The sequence below is a fragment of the Carcharodon carcharias genome, chromosome 14 (genome assembly GCF_017639515.1).
Source record: "Carcharodon carcharias isolate sCarCar2 chromosome 14, sCarCar2.pri, whole genome shotgun sequence".
Taxonomy (NCBI): domain Eukaryota; kingdom Metazoa; phylum Chordata; class Chondrichthyes; order Lamniformes; family Lamnidae; genus Carcharodon; species Carcharodon carcharias.
In genome coordinates, this window is record NC_054480.1 from 132780736 (window position 1) to 132808004 (window position 27269).

At 43.8% G+C, this 27269-nt stretch overlaps 1 protein-coding gene across 1 annotated transcript; it reads left to right on the plus strand.

Moving 5' to 3' along the window:
• LOC121287623 (protein FAM174C-like) lies at positions 1-27269 on the plus strand. The gene is made up of 3 exons (XM_041205550.1): positions 1-323; positions 17099-17221; positions 23185-27269. The coding sequence occupies exons 1-3, from the start codon at positions 1-3 to the stop codon at positions 23186-23188; spliced, it is 450 nt and encodes a 149-aa protein (XP_041061484.1). The 3' UTR covers positions 23189-27269.

The window sequence follows — 27269 nt, forward strand, 5'->3', positions numbered from 1 at the left end:
ATGAGGCTGGGCGGCGGCGGCGGCGGCGGCGGCGGCCCGGGCCCGCTCCCGCTCCCCCTCCCCGGCTCCGTGTCCCTCCTCCTGGCCGCCGCTCTGGGCCTGTCGCTCGTGCTGCCGGCGGCCGCTTATCTCACAACGAAGCCGGAGACGGTCACCGGCACCGGGACCGGCACCAACAGCAGCTCCGGCTCCAGCTCCGGCTCCAGCTCCCCGCCTCCCCGCCAGGGCGGCTACCCCGACAAGTCGGTGATCCGCCGGGCGCTGTGGGTGCTGCTCGGCATCACCGGCCTCGGTCTCCTTTACTTCATCATCAGGAGCATCAGGTATTGGGGGGGCCCGGGGGAGCCGGGGCGGGGGGGAGGGGGTAAGCTGGCCATGCGGGGTTACCGGGGGGGGGGGGGAGCCATGGGGGTGGGGGTGGGGGGGGGTGGGGGGGTGGGGGGAGCCATGGGGGTGGGGGTGGGGGGAGCCATGGGGGTGGGGGTGGGGGGGGGGGGGGGGGGGGGCCATGGGGGTGGGGGGGGGGGGGGGGAGCCATGGGGGTGGGGGGGGTTAGCTGGAGGGGGGGGCGGGGGGCGAGCCATGGGGGTGGGGGGGTGGTTAGCTGGAGGGGGGGGGGCGAGCCATGGGGGTGGGGGGGGGCGAGCCATGGGGGTGGGGGGGGGGTTAGCTGGAGGGGGGGGCGAGCCATGGGGGTGGGGGGGTTAGCTGGAGGGGGAGGGGGGCGGCGAGCCATGGGGGTGGGGGGGTTAGCTGGAGGGGGAGGGGGAGGGGGGGGCGAGCCATGGGGGTGGGGGGGTTAGCTGGAGGGGGAGGGGGAGGGGGGGGCGAGCCATGGGGGTGGGGGGGTTAGCTGGAGGGGGAGGGGGAGGGGGGGGCGAGCCATGGGGGTGGGGGGGTTAGCTGGAGGGGGAGGGAGGGAGGGGGGGGGGCGAGCCATGGGGGTGGGGGGGGTTAGCTGGAAGGGGGGGCAAGCCATGGGGGTGGGGGGGTTAGCTGGAGGGGGGGGGTGCGAGCCATGGGGGTGGGGGGGTTAGCTGGAGGGGGGGGGGGTGCGAGCCATGGGGGTGGGGGGGTTAGCTGGAGGGGGGGGGGGTGCGAGCCATGGGGGTGGGGGGGTTAGCTGGAGGGGGGGGGGGTGCGAGCCATGGGGGTGGGGGGGTTAGCTGGAGGGGGGGGGGGTGCGAGCCATGGGGGTGGCGGTTAGCGGAGGAGGGAAGCCATGGGGATGGGGGGGAGCCGTGGGGGGGTGTGTGTTAGTGGAGCGGGGGTGGCCGGGGGAGCCTTGCGTTGGGGTGGTGGGGAGCTGTGGGGGTGGGGGTGGGGTAGAGAGCGGTGGGGAGCCGTGGTGGGGTGGGAGAGTGGTGAGGGGGTTGGGAGCTATTGTGGGGGGGGAGAGAGGGGTGGGGAGGCGTAGGGGTCGGGCGGGGGGCGTTAGCAGAGTGGGGTGGGAGTGGGGGGTGCTGTTAGCAGAGTAGGGGGCAGCCGTGAGAGTGTGGGGTTGTTAGCAGAGTTGGGGGGGAGCCGTGGCAGCGGGATGGTTGGTTAGCAGAGGCGGGGGGAGAGCTGTGGGGCTGCAGGGGTAGCAGGAGGGGGGGTGGATAGCGGGTGCGGGAGTAGTGGGGGTGGAGGAAAGGGGGATAGTGGGGTTGGTGGTGTGGGGGGTAGCAGGGTGGGGGGCATGGGGGTGTGGGTTGTGGAGGGGGGCACGTGAGGTGGGTTGGTGTTGGGAGTGGTGGGTGGGAGTAGTGGACATGGGGGAAGGGAGCACTGCGGCGAGTGGGAGTGGGGGTGTTTGGGGACGGAGTTGGCAAAGGGGGCGCTGCAGGAGACCATGGCAGGGAAGAGAGAATAGAGGAGATTAGAGAGACGGGTATAGAGTTGGGAGGGAGCAGAGATATGGGAAAGAGAGTGAGGGGATGGGGAAAGCAAGAGTTCAGGATCTGGATGATATAGGTGGAGAGAGTTGGTGGCCTGGGTGATAGCAGGGAAAGAGGGATCTGTGGGGCAAAAGGCAAATTGGGTGATTGGTGTCTGATGGGAAGGGGAGAGGGAGGGAGGAAGAGACGCAAAGGATGGATGGACCCGAGAGGCAGGTGACCAAAGGGTAAGAGTGTGAGGCTGTGACCTCAGTGATGGAATTGATCTGGATGGTTACAGATCAGATGACTCTTACAATATTTATTTTAAATACACAAAAATAGAGAAGTTGGCCAATGCTTAAATTGATTTGGGAGGAGATGATTTGGACTGTCAGCATTGGATTGCAGATTTGCCAAGTGTCATTAATTTAGTATGAGACATGCAATTTAACTTGAGCCTTGTTGGTATCTCGCCTAAATACAGGCAAAACTGTGTTTAAATGGGTTTGTGATCTATCTCTTTTTTTTTAGACATAAATTTTCTTCCTCAAAAACATCTGATTTTGACAGCCCTGCTATCCTCTTTGCATAGTGTGCCAGTAAATTTAGCTGTAGTCTGTGTGAAAGACATGAATGTGTGTTTGATTGTTCATAGGGTGTCACACTAAAAAAATAGGGTGATTTGGGGGGTCTGTTCCCTGTGGCAGATCTGGAGAAGAGGAGGTAAGCCAGGCATGAAGAAGGTAAGGATATTGAAAGGAAGGTAGAGAGGAGCAAATGTTTATGGAGAGTTGATAATCAAGTTATGCTTTGGTCTTGATCTTTTCATCAATATCAGTAAAAGCAGATTCCCAAGCCTGGTTGTGGAACCTTGCTGTGTGCATATTTTCTTCAGTGTTTGCTTGCTTAGTCATAAGGACTACATCTCAAAGTTACCCATTGCCTGTGAAATCTTTTGAGACGAATGTAAAACGTGTTATATAAATCTTTCTTTCTCCCTCCTGGTGTGCATACAAGTGCCTGCTTCTCTTTCAGCAAGAATTCACTTGAACAAAAACAGAAATACCTGGAAAAGCTCAGCAGGTCTGGCAGCATCGGCGGAGAAGAGTACTGCCAGACCTGCTGAGTTTTTCCAGGTATTTCTGTTTTTGTTTTGGATTTCCAGCATCCGCAGTTTTTTTGTTTTTATCTCTGAATTCACTTCATCCTTGTAACTCTTGTGCCACCTCACTCCTGTATTCCTGTAGCTGGTAGTTAACACCAGTGCACATTTTATTTGATGTAATTGGAACCTGATCTGCCATCTCAGTACAGGTGACCTCACTTACATATTTTCACCCATTCTGCTGGCAGTGTTGCTCTCTACTCAAAACTGGTGACCGATCATCTTGTGGGATAACTGGTGATGCTCATAGCCATGTGTGAACTGACAACTTTAATATGTTTACATTCCACACATTGGTTAAATATTTCAACTTAAAATATGTCATGAGTATATCAGTTCCTTTTCTGAATGTTAATTTTCTTTCACTACGAATCAAACACAATCAATTTGGATTCAAAAGCTAAACTTGTTCTGTTTGGTTTGTGAAGTGGATCAACTTTGTCCATTCTTACCTTTTGTAATATGTGGTGTAATGTTTATTTATTTTCAAAGGTAATGGAGCTGCTCGGCCTTATGTTTATTTAACTGTGAGGTAAAATGTGACCAGATAAGCATTTTTAGTGATTAGGAGGAATACTGGAGGATTCAAAATGTCACACATACCTCCATTTAAAAAAGGGGAGGGATAAACTGAGCAGCTAGAGGCCAGTCAGCTGAATGCCGATTATCTTTTAGAGACAATAATGCAAGACAAGATGAATTGGTACTTAGAATAATATGGGTTAAAGACAAATCAGTGTTTGACTATCTCAATTGAGTCCTTTGAAATAATAAAGAGGGTTAATGGAGTACTGCGGCTGGTGTTGTGCACGTGGACTTTCGAAAGATGTTTGATAAAGCACACAATTTTTTTCTTCAAAATCAAGGCCCAGGGGATTAAAGAGATGGTGACTGCGTGGGAGTGAAATTGGCTAAGGGGCAGAAAGCAGAGAGTAGTGGTGAACAGTTGTTTTTCAGACTGGAGGAAAGTGTACAGTGTTGTTCGATATTGGGACCACTGCTGTTTTGATGGATATTAATGACCTGGGCATTTTAGCTATCATTTCAAAGTTTACAGATGGTCTTAAATTTGGAAATGTAGTGAACAGAGAGGATGATTGTCAAGGTAGCAGATGTATTTTAATGCAGAGAAGTGTGAGGTGATTCATTTTGGTAGGAAGATTTAGTAGAGGCAATTAAATTAAATGGCAAAATTTTACAAAGGGTGCAGGAATGGAGAGACTAGGTTGTAAGTACACAAATCTTTGTAGGTGGCAAGACAAGATGGCAGTTTAAATTAGACATGGAATTCTTAGCTTTATAAATAGAGGCTTGGAGTACAAAATTAGGGAAGTTATGGCAAACCTTTATAAAACATTAATTAGACTAAAGCTGAAGCATTGTGGCCAATTCTAGACACTACACCTTGGGTTTAAGGATTTAAAGAGGGTGCAGAGGAGATTTACCAGATTGCTATCAGGAATATAGGACTTCAGTTATGTGGAAACACTTAAGAAGCTGAAGTTGTTCTTTTTAGGGAGGTGAAGGGGAGATTTGATAAAAGTTGTTCAAAATCATGAACAGTTTTGATAGAGTAAATAAGGAGAAACTGTTTCTGGTGACAGAAGGATTGGAAACCAGAGGACACAGATTTAAGGTAATTGGTAAAGAATCAGAGGTGAGAAGTGGATATATATTTAAAAAATCTATGCAGCAAACTATTATGATCTGCAACTCGCTGTCTGGAAAAAGCAGATTCAGAACTTCCAAATGGGAATTGGATAAATGCTTGAAAGGGGAAACTTTGAGGGTTGTGAGAAAGAGAAGGGGAATGGATTGGCTCGTTCAATGATGTGGTACAGGCATGAAAGGCTGAATAGCTTCCTTCTGTGCTGCATCATCCTTGAATCTATAAATTGCAGCGATTGTGTGATTTTTGCATTTATATTAAATACGTGCTTTTTGGCATGAGAAGAATTATTGAGAATGTCACTCTGGATGACTGCCTTTACCCTGTGCAAATAAGATGATCCGGCTCAGTTTTGCGTGTTCTAAGGATAATTCATACAATGTCGTGTCATTTGCCTCAAATGCTAAAAAGGGCTTTTCAAAACAATGGATTAGTTCGGAATCAGTAATGCGCAGCAAGCTGGTGCAAATAGCAACAAGCTGATCGGCCAGTTAATCAGTTTGTGGCAGAGCTGGTGGAGGGAGGAATGTTGGCTCAAATACCATGAGAATCCCTTGTTCTCCTTTGAATACTGAACAGTAGCTTTAACAGACCTGCTGAGTTTTTCCAGGTATTTTTGTTTTTGTTTTTGTTTTGGAGTTCCAGCATCCACAGTTCTTTGCTTTTATCTCTGTGTTTAATTGACTGCCACTTCTCTTCAAGGAATGCCTACCTTGAAGAGGTTTTGCTCTTCTCTCCGTCAGGATTTTCGACCTAGCTCTTCTTGTTCCACCCCCCCGCCTTAAACCAGCTTATATTTCACCCCTTTCCTATTTTTACTTAGTTCTGTTGAAGGGTCATGAGGACTCGAAATGTCAACTGTGCTCTTTTCCACCGATGCTGCCAGACCTGCTGAGTTTTTCCAGGTATTTTTGTTTTTGTTTTGGATTTCCAGCACCTGCAGTTCTTTGCTTTTAGCTTTAACATCAGCTTGATCCACCAGAGTGGGCAGATGTATGGGGTACATGGTATGTTCCACCTTATATCTAGAGGACTAGAACACAAAGGCGTAAGAGTCATGCTTCAGGTTTATAAAGCCCTGAGTAGATTACACCTGGGGAATTATGAGCAGCTCTGAATACCACACCTTTTGAAGGATATATTGGCCTTTGAGGGAGTGCAGGATGGATTTATTTGAATGATAACCTGAATTCCAAGGGTTATGAGGAGAGAGAACAAAAAGACTAGGAGCAGGAGTAGGCAATTCAGCCCCTCGAGCCTGCCCTGCATTCATTACGATCATGGCTGATCTCATTTCAGCCTCCACTCCAATTTCCTGACCTCTCCCCATAACCTTTCAACCCATTACTAATTAAAAATCTGTCTATCTCCTCAAGTTTATTCAGCGTCCTGGCATCCACTGCACTCTGAGGTAGTGAATTCCACAGATTCATGACCCTTTGAGAAAAGTAGTTCCTCCTCATCTCTGATTTAAATCTACCACCCCTTAGCCTAAAACTGTGGCCTCTCGTTCTAGAATGCCCCAGAAGGGGAAGCATCTGCTCCATGTCTACTTTGTCTATCCCCTTTAGCATCTTATATACCTCAATTAGATCTCCTCTCATCCTTCTAAACTCCAGCAAGTATAGGCCTAAACTGCTCAATCTCTCCTCATAAGACAAGCCCGGCATCTCTGGAATCAATCTAGTGAACCTCCTCTGAACCGCCTCCAGTCCAACTACATCCTTCCACAAGTGAGGGGACCAAAACTGTGCACAGTACTCCAGGTGCAGTCTCACCAATGCCTTGTACAGTTGCAACAACACTTCCCTATTTTTATACTCTATTCCTTTAGCAATAAATGCCAAAATTCCATTTGCCTTCCTTATTATCTGTTGTACCTGCATACTAGCTTTCAGCGATTCATGCACGAGGACACCCAGATCCCTCTGCACTGAAGAATTCTGAAGTTTCTCTCCATTTAAATAATAAGTCGCCTTTTTATTCTTCCCACCAAAATGGATAACCTCACACTTATCCACGTTGAACTCATCTGCCAAATTTTGGCCCATTCACCTAACCTGTCCTTATCCATTTGTAAATTTCTTATTTCTTCATTGCAACTTACTTTCCCACCTATTTTGGTGTCATCTGCAAATTTAGCTATATTACCTTCTATCCCTGAATCCAAGTCATTAATATAGATTGTAAATAGTTGGGGCCCAAGGACCGAACTCTGTGGCACCCCACTATTTACAGCTTGCCATCCAGAAAAAGACCCATTTATCCCAACTCTCTGCTTTCTGTTGGTTAGCCAATCCTCTATCCAAGCTAATATATTACCCCTAACTCCCTGTGATCTCATCTTGTGTATTAATCTTTTGTGCGACACCTTATCAAAGACCTTCTGGAAGTCCAGATATACTACATCTACAGGATCCCCATTATCCACTTTGCTAGTCACATCTTCAAAGAACTCTAGCAAATTAGTCAAACATGATTTACTCTTCATAAAACCATGCTGACTCTGATGGATTGCACTTTGACTTTCCAAATACCCCAGTTACTACTTCCTTAATAATGGATTCCAACAATTTCCCAACAACAGACGTTAAACTAACTAACCAACCACAGCCCCCTTTTTTTTAATAAGGTCATTATATTAGCATTTTTCCAATCCACTGGAACCTTTCCAGAATCCAGGGAATTTTGGAATATTACAGCCAATGCATCTACTAGCTCCACTGCCATAGGTTTGTATTCCTGGGATTTAGAAAGTTAAGGGGCAATTTGATCAAAGTTTCTGAGATATTAAGGGGAACAGCTAGGGTAGATAGATAAACTGTGTCTGTGAGTTGGAGAGTATAGGATGAGGGAGCACAGTCAAAAGACTGGAGCCAAAACTTTCATAAGAACATAAACAGAAGCTGATGGTGCGGCCCCTGGAGCCTCTCCGCCTTTCAATACAACCATGGCTGAACCTCTGCCTCATCTCAAAAAGGACAAATGCAACCTGGCCAGTTACCACCCCATCAGTTTACTTTCGATCATCAGCAAAGGGATGGAAGGTGTCATCAGCAGTGCTATACAGTGGCACTCATTCAGCAATAACCTGCTCACTGTCAGTTTGGGTTCTGCCAGGGCCACTCAGCTCCTGACCTCTTTACAGCCTTGGTCCAAAATGGACAAAACAGCTGAAAGTGAGGTGAGAGTGATTGCCCTTGACATCAAGGCAGCATTTGACCGAGTGTAGCATGAAGGAGTAAAACTGGAGTCAATGGGAATCGGTGGGGGGGGCGAGGGTGGAAATCTCTGGAGTCATGCCGAGCACAAAGGAAGGTGGTTGTGATTGTTGGAGGTCAATCATCTCAGTTCCAGGACACCACTGCAGGAGTTCCTCAGGATAGTGTCCTAGCCCAGCCATCTTCAGCTGCTTCACCAATGATCATTTCTCCATCATTAGGTCAGAAGTGGGGATATTTGCTGATGATTGCATCCTGTTTGGTACCATTCATGATGCCTTGTACTGAAGCAGTCTGTTATCCATATGCGGCAAGACCTGGACAACATTTCAGGCTTGGTCTGATAAGTGGCAAGTAATGTTTGCACCACACAAGTGTCAGGCGATGACCATCTCCAACAAGAGAGAATCCAACTATCTCCCCTTACCATTGCTGAATTCTTCACCATCAACATCCTGGGAGTTATCATTGACCAGAAACTGAACTGGACTAGTCATGTAAATACTGTGGCTACAAGAGCAGGTCAGCAGCTGGGAATTCTGCAGCAAGTAACTCACCTCCTGGCTCCCAAAGCCTGTCCACCATCTACAAAGCTCAAATCAGGAGTGTGGTGGAATACTCTCCACTTACCTAGATGTGTGCAGCTCCAATCACGCTCATGAAGCTTGAGACCATCCAGGGCAAAGCAACACATTTGAGCAACCCAAGCTTGATTGGTACCCCATCCACCACCTTCAACATTCACTTCCTCCACTACTGGCATAGTGGCAGCAGTGTGTACCATCTATAAGATGCACTGCAGCATCGCGAGGCTCCTTCAAAAGCATCTTCCAAACCTGTGACCTCTACCATCTGGAAGGATGAGGGCAGCAGATGCATGGGGAAACTACCATCTGCAAACTTCCCTCGAAGCCACACACCATCCTGACTTGGAACTATATCGCTGTTCCTTCACTGTCATTGGGTCAAAACCCTGAAACTCCTTTCCTAATAGCAATGTGGCTGTTCCTACAACACATGAGCTGCAGTAGTCCAAGAAGGCAGCATGTCACCACTACCTCAAGTGCAATTAGGTATAGGAAACAAATGCTGGCTTAGCCAGCAATGGCCACATCCTGTGAAAGAAGAAAAAAATCTAAATTCTTCCTGCTTGCTACCCATATCCCTTGATTCCCTCAGTGACCAAAAATCTGTCTATTTCAGCCTTAAATATATTCAGTGAGGGAGCATCTTGAACTCAGTGGGGTACAGAATTCCAAAGATTCACAGTCCTTGAGTGAGAGACTTCTTATCTCAGTCCTAAATTGATTGGCCCTTATTCTGAGATTGTGCCCCTGTGTTTTAGATTCTCTAGCCAGGGGAAACAGCCCTTTTAGATCTTCTATGTTTCAGTGCGATCATCTCTTATACTGTTTGGAGTTTAGAAGAACAAACCCAATTTACTCAACCTCCCCTTATAGCACAGCACTGTCATTCCAGGAACCAATCGAGTGAACCATCCCTGCACTGTCTCCAAGGCAAGAATATCCTTCCTTGGGTATGGAGACCACAACTGTGGTCTCACCAAAGCCTTGTACAATTGTAGCAAGCTTCTTTACTCTTGTAGAGCCATAACCCTCGCACTAAAGGTCAACATGCCATTTGCCTTGCTAATTGCTTGCATGTGCATGCTAACTTTGTTTCTTGTGTGAGTGCAGACAAGTTCCCCATAACACATTTAAAAAAAATAATTCTGCTTTTCCATTCTTACCATCAAGTGAATGATCTCGCAGTTCCCCATGTTATACTCCCAACGGCCACTTTGTTGCCCACTCACTTGCCTTGTTTTTATCTCTTAGCCTCTTTGTCCTCCTCACAGCTTACATTCTCACCTAGCTTTGTACTAAAAAATAAGGTGCCCCCCCATTTAAGATAGAGATGATGAGAATTTTTTCTGAGAGTCGTTAGTCTGGAGTTCTCTTCTCCAAAGAGCAGTGGAGGCAGAGTCATTGAATATTTTTAAAGGCTGAGTTAGAACCTTGATTGACAAGGGGGTCAAAGGGTATGGGGGTGGGGGGTAGATGGGAAAGTAGAGTTGAAGCCACGATCTTATCAAATGGAAGAGCAGGCTCAAGAGGCTGAATGGCCTACTGCTGCTTCTAATGCATACGTTTACAAATAGGTTCATGCAGTCAGCAAATTTAAGCACATTGTTCGTTCTCTCTTTTCTAAGCCATTAATATAAATTATAAATAGCTGAAGCCCCAGCACTGATCCTTAAGGAACTATACTAGTCATAGTCTGCCACCTTGAAAATTCCATGTTAATCCCTCCCTGCCTGTTAACCAATTCTGTATTTATGATTAAATGCTGCCCCCAACTCTGTGAGCCCTTTACAATGAAAGCAGAATACTGCTGATGCTGGAAATCTGAAATAAAAACATGAAATGCTGGAAAAACTCAAATCTGGCAGCATCTGTGGAGAGAGAAAAACAGGATTAGCGTTTCGAGCTCTGAAGAAGTCATACGGACTCTAAATGTTAACTCTGTTTCTTTCTCCACAGATGCTGCCAGACCTGCTGAGTTTTTCCAGCATTTTATGTTCTATATCTGTGAGCCCTTATCTTGTGTCTTAACCTTTTGTGCAGCACCTTTACTAAGTGCCTTTTTGAAATCCAAGTATACTACATCTTCTGGTTCTCCTTGGATTGGGAGCATTTTTGAAACCAGCAAAGACCAACCAAAAGTTGATTTTAAAAAAAAAAGGGGAAAAATAAGAACATGAGTAAACTAGCCAGAAATATAAAAACACCCTACTGATTACATCCTCAAAAAAACTCTAATAAAGTTGTCAAACACAATTTTCCTTTAGTAAAACCATGCTGGCTTTGTCTGATCGTGCTTTAATTTTCTAAGTGTATTGTTAAGACCTCTTTAATAATAGATTCCAGCATTTTCCCGATGACAGATGTCAGGTTAACTAGCCTGTAGATTCTGGTTTTCTCTCCCTCCTGCTTGAATTGCAGTGTTACATTTGCTAACTTCCAATTTGTTGGGACTGTTCTAGAATCTAGGCAGTTTTGGAAAATCATCTATCTCTGCAGCTATCACTTTTAGAGCCCTAGGATCTGAGCCATCAGGTTCTGGAGATTTCAGATTTTACAGAATCTTCACAGTATCACAGAATCTTTACGGTGCAGAAAGGGGCCATTTGGTCCACCAAGTCTGCACTGGCTTTCTGAAAAAGCATTCCATCTAATCCCACTCCCTTGTCTTATCCCCGTAACCTTGCACATTCCCTCTTTTCAGGTAGCAATCCAATTCCCTTTTGAATACCTCGATCAAACCTGCCTCTTTAGGAAGTTTGTTCCAGACTCCAACCACCCTCTGGGTGAAAAAAATTTTTCCTGACATCACATTTACTCCTTTTGCCAATTATTTTGAACCTGTGCCCTTTAGTTTTTGTTGTTCTCTTAAGTGGGAACAGTTTCTCACAATTTACCCTATCCATACCCCTCAGGATCTTGAATATCTCTATCAAGCCTCCTTTTAGTCCTAGCCTATTTTTCCTTAGTTCTGTTGAAGAGTCATACGGACTCAAAACATTAACTGTATTCCTCTCCGCAGATGCTGTCAGACCTGTTGACTTTTTCCAGGTATTTTTTGTTTTTGTCTCCTTTTAGCTGCCTTTTCTCCAAGGCAAACAGTCCCAATCTCCAATTTATCCTCATAGCTACAGTTCTTCATCCTGGGAATCATTCTTGTGAATCTCCTCTGTACCCTCTCCAATGCTTTCACATCCTTGAGTATGGTGCCCAGAATTCCAGATGCGGCTTAACTAGTGTCTTATACAAATTCAACATGACCTCCTTAGTCTTATACTTAACGCTCTAATTAATAAAGCTTAAGATATTATATGTTTTATTAACTGCTCTCTCAACATGTCCTGCCATCTTCAATGATCTATGTATGTATACAACGAGGTCCTTCTGTTCCTGCACCTCCTATCAACAATTCCTAATTTTAAGTGCAACTTTCAGATTCCCATCCATTTTGTGGGCGGTGGGGTGTTGCTATTGTTCCCTGCTTTGGAAACCTACCTAAATCTGATTTGCATTGCATTGTGATTGGTAAACTTAACTTGGCTCTTCTAAATTAATAAAGCACTTTTTAAGGTAAAACTTAAACACACGCACATTCTTTCTAAGTAGCATTCCTGGGGAATAAATTGCTGAAGTCGGTCCTGCTTATTTCATTTTCAATGACATTCTGAAAGGGAATGTGGAGCTGTGGGGGAACAGTCTCCGTCCTTGATGTCACTTGAAAAGGATTGCACACTAAATGTCTGCTCCCAGGCTACCTCTAACCAACACTTCTAAAGCACAAGAACAAAGGAAGAGCAAGAGAATCAGCAGTCGGAGTAGCATTTTGTGGTAATTTAGATGAATATAGTTCCCCTTTAATCTGCTAATTATATTCAGGGTTGTAATCCATAAGGGTACAGCATACATTATCCGTTAAGGAATAATTAGTCACTGCAGCTGAACAGAGAGAGCTTCCAGTGTGGGCCCTAGAAGAGAAAAACAGACTTGTGTTGATGCTTTTTGATGGGTTTTGATGCTAATCCTCCATATATACAGCGTGTCTGCTTTCAATTTGAGGTAGCATTCTCGTCTCTTGTCAGAAAATTGTGCATTGGAGCCTTGCCCCTTGACCTGATCTCTCAGCACTGAGGGAATGCTGCTTTGTCAGAAGCGCTGTGGTTTCTTCATTGCCGTATTTATCTCGGCGGCAGTTCCACCAGTGCTGTCAAATCTGGGTTAAAGTAGTATGTCCCATTGCTGTTTGTGTGTGCTGCATGCGTGATATGAATGATGTGATTTCCTAGATAACAGTCATGGTACTTCAAATTTCTTCTTAAATGTGAAACAGTTTGAAATATGGAGCACTATATAATGCTGTTTTTATTTTAGGCTTCTAGTGTTTGTGGTTTATCTTTTTACTGCTAATAATGTACAAGGGTGCCTAAATGAGTGTAAGTGTTCATTTGTGCTGGTGCTCAGTGGGGAAGCTACTAATCTTCAGAGAGGAAATGAAGGTTTTCCGATCTTTCACTAATTAAATTCTGTATTCATATTGTGTTGTACAAGTAAAGGAACTCAGAATATAAGCAAAAAGGAACTGAAATATTTCATACAACAGAGCAGTTTAAAGGTAGTTCACTATTTTAGTCCTCTCCAGCACTTTGATTTTTGTGCTCCAATGCAGTACTGAGAGTGTGCAGCACTCTATCAGAGGTGCCATCTTTCGGATGAGGCATTAGTCCGAGGCCCAGTCTGTCCTCTCAGGTGTGGAAGACCACATGGCACTATTTCGAAGAAGAGTAGGGAAGTTATTCCTGGTGTGCTGACCAATATTTATCCCCCAATCAACATCAGACATAAAATAGATTATTAGGACATTATCCTATTGCTGTTTGTGGAAGGTTGCTGTGTGCAAATTGGCTGTGCCGTTTCCTACGTTATAGTAGTTACTACAGCTCAGAAGTATTCCATTGACTGTAAAGCACTTTGGGACACCCTGTGGTCATGAAAGGTGCTATAGAAATCCAAGTCTATTCAGTTCACAGCAGATTTCACATTGTTTTTACACCACAGAAACAAGCTATTCAGCCTGAACTGGTCTATGCTAGTGTTTAAGTTCCACATGAGACTCCTCTCGCCCCTCTTCATCTCACCCCAATATATCCTTCTGTTCCTTTTCCCCTTTGTGTGCTTTCCTAGCTTCCTCTTAAATGCATTTCTGCCATTCATCTCAGCCGCTCCTTGTGGCAATAAGTTCTGCGTTCTAACCACTCTGGGTAAAGAAATTTCCCTGAATTCCCTATTGGGTTTATTTGCAGAAGTTTTCATGTATGCATGACATCTGAAGTGTGACTGTCCTTGGAACTTTTATAATAGTAGATTATTGGTTCATTGGTTTGCCTGTGCTTAATCAGAGGAGGCAGTATATGTTATATAGATGTGTTGTAACAGGCTGAGAGAGCTTACAGTGTTACTTCTAGAAAAGCAAGAATAACAGGCATTTTTGCCAAGTGGCTGTATCCATTGTGGAGAAAGTAAGAATTGATATTAATTGTTTTACAGCATTATCCATTAATTACAGTGAATTGGGCACTACAGCTTTATATAAAATAAAAAGTAGGCCAATAACTTGCAACACCTTAAAACAATTTTTTATCCTCAGCTTTATTTTCAGTCATTGCATGCTATACAACGGAAGGTGGTCATTTGGCCCATCATGCCTGTGCTGGCTCTTTGAAAGAACTATTACCCCATTAACTTGCTGTTGCGTATTTTTTTCTCAGTAATTGTGCAGAGCTGCCTTCATTTACCTTGTCTAACAATGGACTTCTATCCAATTTGTTATTTTGCGTTGTGTGAACATTTAAAAATGAATTAGGAGCCCATTTAGCTTAAGTAACCCAAAGCGTTGAAGCCCCTAATGAGGCAATTAAAGCACTTAAATATTCTGTTTAACATTCATGTTTTAACCTACAATCCGCACCATTAGCATTGTGTTTAACAAAAGATTGTAATGTGCCACGTAGGATCTAATGCCAAGGCTGCTGTTACTGCTCTACCAGGGCGAGACAGAGAGCGGGAGATTGCATAATGTTACCGGTCATGCGTTTCACTGCCATCTGTTACTTTAATCTCAAACTGCCTGCAGCTTTCTGGTTTTTTAAATTAAGAAATGTGTGAGAAGCCAAAGACCCATAGTGTGTTCAACAGTGCAATTGGAAAGGGTAGGAATGAACAGACCAGATGCATCAAGTGTTGATAGGGTGATGGCATGCCTAGGTTTAAAATGAAAGTCTTGCATTGATATAGCACTTTTCACAACATGAGGATGTCTGAGTGCTTAACAGTCAGTGAAGCACTTTAGAAGTCCGATCCCTGCTGTAATGTTGAATACTTGGTAGTCAGTTTGTGCACAGCAAGCTCCCACAAACAGCAATGTGAAAATTACCCAGGTGACCTGTTGTCGGGACTTGGAAAAATTTATTAATTTTGCTTCCAATCTCCACCCCTCCATCATTTTCACGTGGTCCATCTCTGACACTTCCCTTCCCTTACTTGACCTCTCTGTCTCAATCTCTGGTGATAGACTGTCCACCAATATCCATTACAAACCCACCGACTCACACAGCTATCTCGACTACAGCTCCTCACACCCCGCTTCCTGTAAGGACTCCATCCCGTTCTCTCAGTTCCTTCGCCTCCGTCGCATCTGTTCCGATGATGCTACCTTCAAAAACAGTTCCTCTGACATGTCCTCCTTCTTCCTTAACTGAGGTTTTCCACCCACGGTCGTTGACAGGGCCCTCAACCGTGTCCGGCCCATCTCCCGCGCATCCGCCCTCACGCCTTCTCCTCCCTCCCAGAAACATGATAGGGTCCCCCTTGTCCTCACTTATCACCCCACCAGCCTCTGCATTCAAAGGATCATCCTCCGCCATTTCCGCCAACTCCAGCATGATGCCACCACCAAACACATCTTCCCTTCACCCCCCCCCCCTATCGACATTCCGTAGGGATCGCTCCCTCCGGGACACCCTGGTCCACTCCTCCATCACCCCCTACTCCTCAACCCCCTCCTATGGCACCACCCCATGCCCACGCAAAAGATGCAACACCTGCCCCTTCACTTCCTCTCTCCTCACCGTCCAAGGACCCAAACACTCCTTTCAAGTGAAGCAGCATTTCACTTGCATTTCCCCCAACTTAGTCTACTGCATTCGTTGCTCCCAATGTGGTCTCCTCTACATTGGAGAGACCAAACGTAAAGTGGGCGACCGCTTTGCAGAACACCTGCGGTCTGTCCGCAAGAATGACCCAAACCTCCCTGTCGCTTGCCATTTTAACACTCCACCCTGCTCTCTTGCCCACATGTCTGTCCTTGGCTTGCTGCATTGTTCCAGTGAAGCCCAACGCAAACTGGAGGAACAACACCTCATCTTCCGACTAGGCACTTTACAGCCTTCCGGACTGAATATTGAATTCAACAACTTTAGGTCATGAGCTCCCTCCCCCATCCCCACCCCCTTTCTGTTTCCCCCTTCCTTTTTTTTTCCAATAAATTATAAAGATTTTCCTTTTCCCACCTATTTCCATTATTTAAAAAAAAAAACACCCCCACTAGAGCTATACCTTGAGTGCCCTACCATCCATTCTTAATTAGCACATTCGTTTAGATAATATCACCAACTTTAACTTTAACACCTATGTGTTCTTTTGTACTATTGTTGTTGACATCTTTTGATGATCTGCTTCTATCACTGCTTATTTGTCCCTACAACCACACCCCCCACCCCCTCCACCTCTCTCTCTCTCTCTCTCTCTCCGCCCCCCACACACACACACCTTAAACCAGCTTATATTTCAACTCTTTCTTGGACTCGAACTCAAGTTCTGTCGAAGGGTCATGAGGACTCGAAACGTCAACTCTTTTCTTCTCCGCCGATGCTGCCAGACCTGCTGAGTTTTTCCAGGTAATTCTGTTTTTGTTTTTGACCTGTTTTTAATTCTGTTGATTTGAGGGATAAATATTGGCTAGGAAATCAAAGACAACTACAACTCCACAGGCCTTATTGGGAAAAAATGCCATGTGATATGAAAGTGTAGCCACGCTCAGTACTACACTGAAGTGTCAGCCTGGATTTTGTGCTCAAGTCTGTGGAGTGGGACTTACAACCACAACCTGACTTGGAGGCAAGAGTATAATCTACTGAGCCAGGGCAGATTGCAGCAAATATGGAAAATCAAAGAAGCTAAGAAATTCTCTGGCTTTAGATCCTGGAAAAAAATGAAATAGAAAGTTGGGATGATTCTTGATTTGAATATACAAGCAAAGGAAAAGCTAGTGGGATTGGTAAGAGTGACAGACCTTGGAATAAATGGTGACTAGGTGCCACTTTATATTTGAAGATGAAATTGATGTTACAGCAGGAACCTGAATTGCTGTGTGTACGTTCTGTTAATAAAGTAAACCTATTACAAATGAATCCAAACAGATTTTGATATCAGTCCACAGAAAGGGAAGAATTCTTTCACACAACACCCTGTCTGATGTCAATTCAGTGCAGAAAGCCAGCAAAGTCACTTGATTCATAACTTTACAACAAAACTTTCTCCATTAGGTTAAAGAAGACTCAGAGAAAGAAGTACGGCCTGCTTTCTTCATATGATGATCATGTGGAGATGGCTCCAATGGACACTGATGACGATGACACAACTTTATTCGAAGTGAAAGGCATGAGGAGGTGAGATTTGTGGAGTTTGCCGATTAGGTTGTTGTGCACTGTTCAAAGAATCTCTGTTGTGTTTGTGGTCTTTCTAGCTCCTATAATGTTAATCCTTCAACTACTTGTCAAGTATTCAAAGTGCCCTCATCCCTAAATGCTCCTAATGCTGAGTATATAAAGCAAAATTAAAAGGCTAGCAAGCGGCATTAATGAATAAAAGCCACCTCATTTCATTTTGGATTTGCAGTGTTCTTATTGCACTGCTCCACCTTGGCAATTGTGTACAATTCTGCTCATTGTGACATAAAGTGGCAATCGAAGCCTTAGGCAAGATGCACAGAGCGCTGAAGTTAATCTGTGACGTGTGAGGGTTTGAGGATGTGTTAGGACTCTTCGTCCTTGACAAGTGACATTTCAGAGGGGCCTTTAAGTGTAAACGTAACATACATAATGCGATAAAGTTAAACTCAAAATAAAGCGTTGCGATTTGCCCAGACAATAGGACAAGCATGCACAGCTTCAAGGTTTAGAAATGACCAGTTTAAAATGACTGCCACAAGGTATTTCTCCACAGGGTAAATGGTCAACAGGTAGAATAGGTTTTCCGGGGTGTGGGTTGATGAGCAGCTTGCGCTGGAGTCAGGAAATGGGACTCATTTAAGAAACCTGCTGAAGTGATAATATTAGGAAGGATAAAATCAAATGGGCTGAAAGGTTGTCTTCTTTCAAGTTAATTATCTGACTTGCCTTTTAAATTGTTATTGTTGACTTTTGGCAGATTGAACAGATTTAAAAAATATATATATTTAAAAGCTATTTGGCAAGATCTGTCTGCCTGCAATATATTTGTGATGCATTTGATAACTTGTGTTTGGGGCGGCAGGGTGTGTCCTGAGGTTTACATGCATCACTGTACCTGCCCTTGTGTGTATCCTGTGTGCACATATGTGGTAAATTTACTTACACGGCACACAAGTGCTTTAATTAAGCAAAAATTGCAGAACAGTGTGCATTTTTCTTATCGTTACAAATTACAAAGTTCAAATTCAGCCCAGAATCATAGGATGAAAGTTTCTCCTGGCTGTAGGAACCTTGAATGAAATGAGTTTAGTAGCCTCGCTCCAATTCCTCGTGCGCATTGACTCATAGCACAACTTTGCCCTGGATTTTGCATTCAGACAGGCCACAGGAGATTGTGTGGGGAACGGAAAGGTACATACGATAGGATTCTTGAGAGGTTTGGACAGACTGGAGGGAGCTTTGTTGTGCATCGGACATTCCTGTACCTGACCAGATGTGGTCTTGACACCTGATAACCTGAAAGTGGAAGTGCGCTATTGAACTAGTATTTGCACAGCGAAATGGTATCGGTGCTTAGCTTAGCATTTAGATAAAAGGGGTGGGAAAGTCTGCTTTAATTACAGTGCGCTGACACGTTGTTCTCCTGCTTTCTCTTTCAATCTTTGCAGGAGCATTAACCACACTGCTTCACAATCTTGCTGACTTTCCAGCCACTACAAATGCTTCAAGACATTCTCCACTGCTTCGCTGTGAGTTTTCATAGGTGTTCCCATCCTGCTCTTTTCTTACTGCAATCCTCTGTACTACTTTCTCCACCCCCTCCCCTTGTTCCCAGCTTCCCATTAACAAAATCCCTTTCCCAATTCCTTGACAGGCCCCACTGTAAAATATCCCTGAACGTAGAACTGAAGGGAATTTTTCTGTGACTTGAGCTCCTGTGGTCTTGAGGGAGGGTGAATAAGTAACCAAGGACCTTGATGTTTTGATGATTGTGAAATGGATTATGAATGGAAGGGACAGGCTCATAGTACATGGTGGTATCATGGTTAGAAAGAGTAGAGGTTGCTGAAGTAAAAAGTGGGTTTTGAAAGTCCATAGAATATAGAGGGAATGGGAGTCTGAAAGAGGTTAGCAGAGGTAAACAGATTTTTGATAGATGAGGGAGTCAAGGTTTTGGGAGCAGATGGCAAAGTGGAGTTGAGTCCACAACCAGTTCAGTCTTGATCTTATTGGATGGTGGAGCAGGCTCAAAGGGCTGAATGGCCTACTCCTCCTAAGTCCTGTGTTCCTATCTAAGGAGTTGTGTTCATTTTGAGAATAGCTTTCATGAATTTATGTTGGGGCACTACCCCCATTTATATGTTTTAATTGTCTTAAAAGCCATTTTTTATCCTCTTCTCCATATCTTCTCTCAAATTAAAGTTTAGATAAACTTGGTTCTTCACATATACAAGTTTGTGATTTTAACTACCAATAATGAACTGGGATAATTATATAATCAACCAGAGTTAATTTAAACAGTCAAAGACCAAAGATAGGGCAGCTTGGTCAGTGAGTCAGATACAACTTTAGCAACTTGGGGTATTTCTTCCTTGTCACAAGTTAACTTGTTATTTACCCACTAAAATCATGAATATTAAACTTGCAGTTATTTCCCCAGCAAATTTTGGGTCATTGTCTTTTTGTCTTGTCACTCGCCTGGTGACTTAAAATTTCACTAAAACTTTTTTGGGGGGATTTTCAGTCTCTGTCTGAATTTAATTAGAGTTTGCTTTCTATGAAATATTTCTGTTCAGTACCATGTGTTCAACTTTAGAGAAGATTATTTCTTTCACTGCCCCCATGATTTTGTGGTAAACTGATATAAATCACAGAAGTCTGTTCTTGTTGGTGTCCTGCAGTTTGCACTGAATATGAACTCAAATTAATTATTTCTTTAAAGGCAATTCCAGCAAATTCCTGCATGTTGCTTTAGGCAAATTGTCAGTCAGTGGTTGGTTTCAGAAAGTTTTAAGCAAGAAGTCTAGACCTATAAATCACTTGTATTTAATGGTATATTCCATCCTTCCCTGAACTTGCTCACTGGTGCTTGCAGACTGCAGTTGGTTGCTGGGCTCAGTGGTAGCACTCTCACAGCTAAGTCTGTAGGTGATGGGTTCAAGCCCTTCCCAGAAACTTAAGCAGATAATCCAGGCTGCCGTTTCAGCCCAGTACTGAATGAATGCTATACCTATTGGAGATGTTGTATTTTGGATGAGGCATTAGATTCAGCCTGTTCTCTCAGGTGGATGTGAAAGTTCTTATGGCACTAGTCAAAGGAGAACCAGATGAGTTCTCCCCAGTGCCCTGGCCAATATTTATCCCTCAACCAACATCTGATTATCAGGTCATTATTTCACCGCTGTTTATGAGACCTCGCTCTGAAAATTGGCAGCCACATTTCCTTGATTGCAGAAATGACTAATTTTAAAATTACTTAATTGGCTGTAAGTGCCAGCTAAGTTGGGACGTCTTGAGATTGTGGATAGTGCTGTATAAATGCAAGCCTTTCCATTCTCACATCTCAAGCGTCCATTTAATTTTGTCCGGGCTGTTAATGTGGGCAGCCTGTTTGACAGTCTGGGGGTAAGACAGCCAAGCTCATATCTGTCACTACATAGCAATCAGGAGCATGATTCCTGGCTCTCAAACTCGGGGACGCTGAGGCTAATTGTCGTGCCTTGACTGACTCCGCAGATTTGAGATTGAATCCTGCGGCTTTTTGGATTGTATGGTTCCACTATGATCAGTGCAAGACATCAACTTTATGTTATGTGAATCTATATCGAAGAACCCTTATTCAGAGTCTGCAGTCCATCCCAAAAATTGTTTCTGCTGCTCCATCCACGCTTGGGGTATGCATATCTATCCCATGCGCTCTGAGTGAGAGAATAGGCAGCTTTATAGTGTTTTAACTCAAATCCAGTAAATCAGTTTGTGCATCCGGGTTTTTCCAAGGTGAATCATTTGAATTCTGCTCACTTCCATTCTCAATGATGGTGGGGGCGTGGGCGGGAGAGGAGTGGCAATGAGAGCAGCTGTTTGCTCATGACAGGTCCATGTTGGAGGGCTGTACAGCTGAATAACCGAACTCCCTTCATAGTGTCAACAATTGCTGTTTGAAAGTGATAGCAGGAGAGAGAAATAAATAATACAAAAATAAGAACATAAGTGTTAAGAGGTGAATGTGAAGTTTAAGACTGAGAATGTAATTTAAAATCTTTAATGGATAAATTTAAGGGCAATGACACTAAAGTTGGGGAGTGAGGAATAAGTGCTGTTATCTAAAGTATCCCCAATGAAGCTGAAGCTGGGGACGATGAACAGGGCATGCTTTACCTACTACCCCTCTATCAAAAGGCCTGTGCCCCTAGGAGATCAAACCATGTCGAATGTCCAACTTGTGGAAAGTTCAGGTGAACTGTTAGCCGTTACTGACAGGGTCCACATCCATCACACTCCTGGATAATGATTTTAATGTTCAGCAGAGGTTAAAGGCTGTTTACCATCCAGGAACAGACTCCCAGTGGCCTTGTCCCAAGAGCTTAGAATAAACATATTGCACATGTGGCTTCAGATTAATTACCGAGTACTTGTAGTGCCACCAACCTTTGCTCATTTATTTCTCCCCTACTGTTTTGCAATGCATTTCCTGTTTCATCTTGGCGAATAAGACAGTCTCCAGTTACAGACATCTCCATGTAGCAATATCCTACGCTGTTAGAACAAGAAGTGGAACACTGCTGGCTGGAGTTGCCCCCAATCCTGCATTACAAGAATGGGTCCTTGGCAAGCCATCACCATGTAGTAGTGAAGGTGATTTAGTTCAAAGACACATGATGTTGAAACAGCATTGAACAGATCTCCAGCAGCAACTGAGATGAGCAGTAATACAAAATAGAGAAACTAGAAATAGATCTGGATAGGGAGAGGTTGGGTTCATGTTTATGGTGTATACCCAAAACATTAACTGTTTCTCTCTTTAGAAGCTGCGTATTCCCAGCATATTCCATTTCTATTCTCAAGTAAAATTGCTCTGATTTTATTTTAAGTAATATATCCTTACCGATCATTTAGTACGAGGACCGACAGCTTAAAATGGAATATCTTTTACTGAGTGCTTAGATAAACCCACTCATCACTGGTGACATCACTCATACAGTTTTTTGCCCTCCTTTTTATCCCAGATTCCACCTTCGTTTACTATATTTTATAATCTTAAGTCCTAATTTGTTTTCTCTTGAGTGCTATATTAACATTCCTGTTAAAATAATTAAGTGTATTTTATGAATACTAATTTTCTTTGCTGTATGTATCCCTATTGCATCTCTACACAAGATCCTTAACTATTGCACAGTGTATTCTCGTTCTATTTGAACATATTGGATTTTGGAGTGAAACAAAGTGCCAGTTTTTCTTTATTTTGGGAATTCAATAAGCCAGTTATATTGCGCATTTTGTTGTTGTGAATTGTTGTTGGCTCCATATCGCGAAGTATGGCTCCGGTGCCAAGCTGCCTGAGTTTAAGGTAGTCAAGTGGTATAAGAACAAACTCGAGATAGTTGTTTCTTGCACCTGTTCAGCTTCACACTGACTGCTATAAAACTACAACTAGTGCATTGCAAACTTTTAACAAATTGCCACAGAGTCCAGAGTTGCTAACCTAGGAGTTTACTAAGCTTCATTTTCACCGTTTCTATAATAACTGGACTCCATTGTGCTCTGATTGTGGGCTCTGTTCACACTTGCATTCATACATGAACAGTTTTTCTTGAGTGGCAAATGTTACAAATTTGGAAGTATGATTTGGATCTGCACTCTGTATCAATATCTGTGCAATACCAGTCCAACCTCGTGCCTTTAATTTTTCTTTATTCGTTCACCTGATGTGGGTGTCGCTGGCTAGGCCAGCAAGTATTGCCCATCCCTAATTGCCCTTGAGAAGACGTGGTGAGGCGCCGCCTTGAACTGCTGCATCCATTTGGTGTTAGGGAGGATTTTGACGAAGTGACAGTGAAGGGCTCAAAAACTTAGTTTCTGAATCTGGTTTAGTTTGGCAAAGTACAATCACTTAACCAGAGACCAAAAAATTATGGATTGAATTTATGGCATTCCTAACTTTTATTTATTTTTATTTGCAGATAATAAGCACTCGAAGGACATACGGTGAATGTGACTTCTTATTTGTCATGCAGTTTTCAGAAGCTTCAACCTTCCTGTCACTTGCTAATTACTTACCAATGACTAACTGAATATATTTGTACAGTTTTGTGTGCAACTGGACACGTTACAATTCCAGCACAACCAAACTCTTCATTGTGCGGGAACTGAAGGAAACCTGCCAAAACTCTTCCATTTTTGGGGAAATTTTACTTTGGCATTATTGTGATTTCAGTATAATTTTCTGGGAATCATTCAGAAGGAGGTTATGAGTTAAAGGCCGCCTGGACTTGGTGTTTTTCATAAAGCTCTGCTTCAGTGCAAGTAGGACTGGCAAACTTAAAAAATATATATAGTTTCTTTGCTGTAATGCAAGTGTTTACCTTGACATTGTTGCTATTTAAATTTAATGGAATTATTGCCCTTAATTATTATCCACTTTAGGTGGATAAGCTTATCTACGTACAACATTGACATGGTGAATGCTATATAAATGTGCCATGGGCGGCAGACAATGGGGGGTTGGAGGTTGGAGAGGAAGCGAACTCCTTGCCTCCTATGACACCTAGGACCCTGTGCTTAGTGGGCCCTGAATGCTGCCCTCAGAGGCAGAGTTGAATTGGTCCCATTGGTCCCCCTTACAAAGGCGCAGTGGGGACCTACAGGACACCATAAACAAAACAGCACATTCCCTGTGCCTGATTTGTCAAGTTAAAAGCACCTTTTATTTTAGAAAGTCTCTGCTAATCGCTTACTTGAATGTTAATTTTTAAACAGAGTTGTCATGTAGCAGCACTCAGTTAAACTAAAAAGGGAGCAATTAACTACGTCTTTGGTTGTTGTTTAACATTCCAACTGCTTCTGTGCACAGTGAAGTTTCCTTGGACTGGAAAAAAGAGTGGGCAAACACACCTCTCTCTCTGGTGCCTGTAGAAAGCAAAACTGGTGAATTATATGGCAACTGCTGAGACCTAAAACAAAAAGTGTGCCTTGGTTACTGCCAAATGTGGCAAGTCAATATGTTTAGGTGACTAGCTTCAGCCAGTAGCAAGAGACATGTCAATTTACCATTGGCCTGCATTTAAATGCAAATGCACACTTAAAATCTACAGTTGCGAGGGACCCTGTTGCATGTGTGCGTCAGCCATGCTATTGGAGCTTGACTGGAGGCCTATTTCTCTGTTAATTTAAATAAGTTTATTTCAGGCCAACATGCCATTCTCTCACATTGTGCGAGCTTGTCAGGACTGTGAAACCTTTTATATGCCTTTAAGCAACAACAAGAAAGTTACAATTCAATGCCATCCTTTTGTTTACTTGTTTATTAAAAAGTAATTTTTTTGTGAAAGAAAATGTGTGTGGAGTTTTTCTAGAGAGACTACAAAGCCATTCTTCAGAGTTATGATTAATATGTTTGCCTAGAGTGCCTCCAAGTCCCAGATAGGAAAAGTGGCTTATCTCTCTGATCCTTGAGGAACTGCCTATTTTGCTCCCCTAGGACTTTATGGAACATCACAGTAATCAGCAGGAACTGCTACTGAGGGAAGAAATCAGTGGGATTTGTCGTGCGAAGTCCTGTGCCAAGGAAAGAGGTGTCTAAACCTACCGGGGGCATCATAGTGGGAGGACAGAAGGGAACCAGTGGCCGCTGGGAAGAAGGGGACCATGACGGTACAGAATAATTCGAAGGGGATAGAGGAGAGAGCAAGCGAGAAAGCACACATCCCTCCCAGTGAATTAGGTGACAATGTTATTCTTTCTCGTTTAAAGATAAAGGAAAGCTCATGACTTTGCCAAGTTAACCAGATTTCAAAACTAATATCGGAGTTATAATAAAGCATGCATGGTGAAAGCAGTACCAAAGAGCAGATTTTACTTTGCATTTTACGCAATAGCCAAAATGAGTTTGTATGTAATCTATCTTTGCTCAAGTTTAGGGTCCAGGTCTGATTGTTTTGTGTTGCAGGAAGTTTGGTGTAAAACCTTTGGGGGGAAGAAATGAGTTCGGACCAAAAATGCTGCCTTTACCTCCCACTTAAAGTATAGGTTGAGGAAAAGGATACTACTTTCAGTCTTTTTCACAGAAAACTGTGCCTTGTGAATGGGTAGCTGTAGCTGTTGCTTCAGGTCACGGTTTCTGAGATCAAGATGATAAATGCAACATAAGGTCATGTTGTGCAGAAAGAAGCCATGATGGGTGGGGGTTTAATGGGGGGGAAGCATTATTTCTTTCAGAATATTGAGAGCAAAGCCTCATAATCACTGTTTGTCAAAATGAATTGAAGTTTTAATTTTCTTTTTATTTCTGCTCACCAAGGTGTGAGGTATGTTAATCCTGAGGATGGAACTCTTCCCTTTTCAAGCATCCGGTGTTGTCATCAAGCACTTGTAGGTTCCGAAGGCCACAGCCAGATGCACAGTAAAGCATCTGCCCCCAATCTAGAGGAATGAAGACCCTTACCTCACCAGGCTGATAGTGTTGTTCCCATTTCCCATACCAGCCAATTCTCTGACCCCCCTCTCACCCAGATCCCCTTTCATTGCCAAATGAAGGCCATTTTGTGTGTGTGGAAGGCCTGTTACATTCACTAGGAACTGGATTGAGACAGCCCTAGTTCATTTTGCCCAGGATCCTTTGCAGCCAGCAGATGGAAGAAACTTGCAGTCTCGCATGCCTCTGAGCTGGGTTTATACCTAGGGGTCCCAAAGGTACAAAATAGTTTTAACATGTCCAGTTCCCAGTTCTTTTTCCTGCCGTTTTAGTGATAGCTTTGACCTTATTGACGTAACTGAGTTTGATCCTTTGCTAAAATAGAGGATAAAGGAATTCCTATAAATGGATTGGACAGCCAAGGTGAATTAGTCCGCATTGTGGCTGGGCCCACATCTGTCCGATTAGGAAGGCAGATTTTTTATTTTTTTTTTGTTTAGTTCTCTGCAGGTTGCCATCACTCACATAATCCGTTCTGCAGCTCATTGTCCTCATTAATGGAGCTGCATGGCAGGTCAGTCAGCATATGGAGGATATGTTGGCCTCCCTGTGGTCTCTTCTCTGATGCCAATTGGCCTGCTGTGCATTTCTAGCTTTTTCTGCTATCTCTGGCTTCCAGCATTCAGTTTTACTTGTGTTGTGTTGTTGAGCCAGTTACAGGTCAGTGACCTTGCTGAATAACACAAGCAAACTGTGTAACCTCAATGCCAGTTTTTCTTCCAACTTTTATTTTGTAAATGTCAGATGTTTCTTTTGGATGGGGAAATAACTTTAATTCGAGTCTTCTGATTGTACCTTGTACCTTGTACCTGTAATCTGACTGAAGAATATTAGTTTTAAGTCCGTTTTAATTTTAAGACCAAGCGCTCAATTTGGGGTGTCAAGCCTTTCCACAATTCTTGGGGTATGTCCATGGGGTAGTGTATTAGATTTAGCAGTTAACTGATCCTTGCTGGGACAGCAATCAGACTCATACAGCTCTGGGCCGAAGAAATGGTGAGGAAAACTTAGCCAATATTCCCCCTCGATATTAAATCCGGGAACTGTGCTGGAATAACCGTAGCTGTCATGCCTTCTGTAGTTGAATAGGATGCCTGTATACACCATCTAAATCTTTTGTAATAAGGATGGTCACTTGGAGGGGATGGATTGGGGCAAAAGAGTAGAATAGTTCTGCACGCGTGGAGTAACATGGTAAGCGCGTTCCCTTTTTAGGCCACAGTAGATGGCGAATGGAGCAATTCTCCCACCTTGGCCAAGACATATCAGCCATATCCTGGCGAAAGTTGGCACACTAAGGTAAGGAGCAGACTGGACAAATACATGCCAGGTTACCCTTCGATTTATGTGCTTGTTTACTAAAGAGCAGCGCTTGATCTGAGGTGGTACATTCTAACTTTGTTTTGAGATTGGCTGAGTCGTGTAAAATCATCAAATAAAACTGAGGCAATAAGGATGCAGCTAAGCATTCGCACCGAGAGAAAGTGGGAACATTAATCTGTCTTAAAAATTTATGGATTATTTTATGTCCTTGTACTAATTGAGAGAAAAATAAAATAAAATTCGAGTACTTGA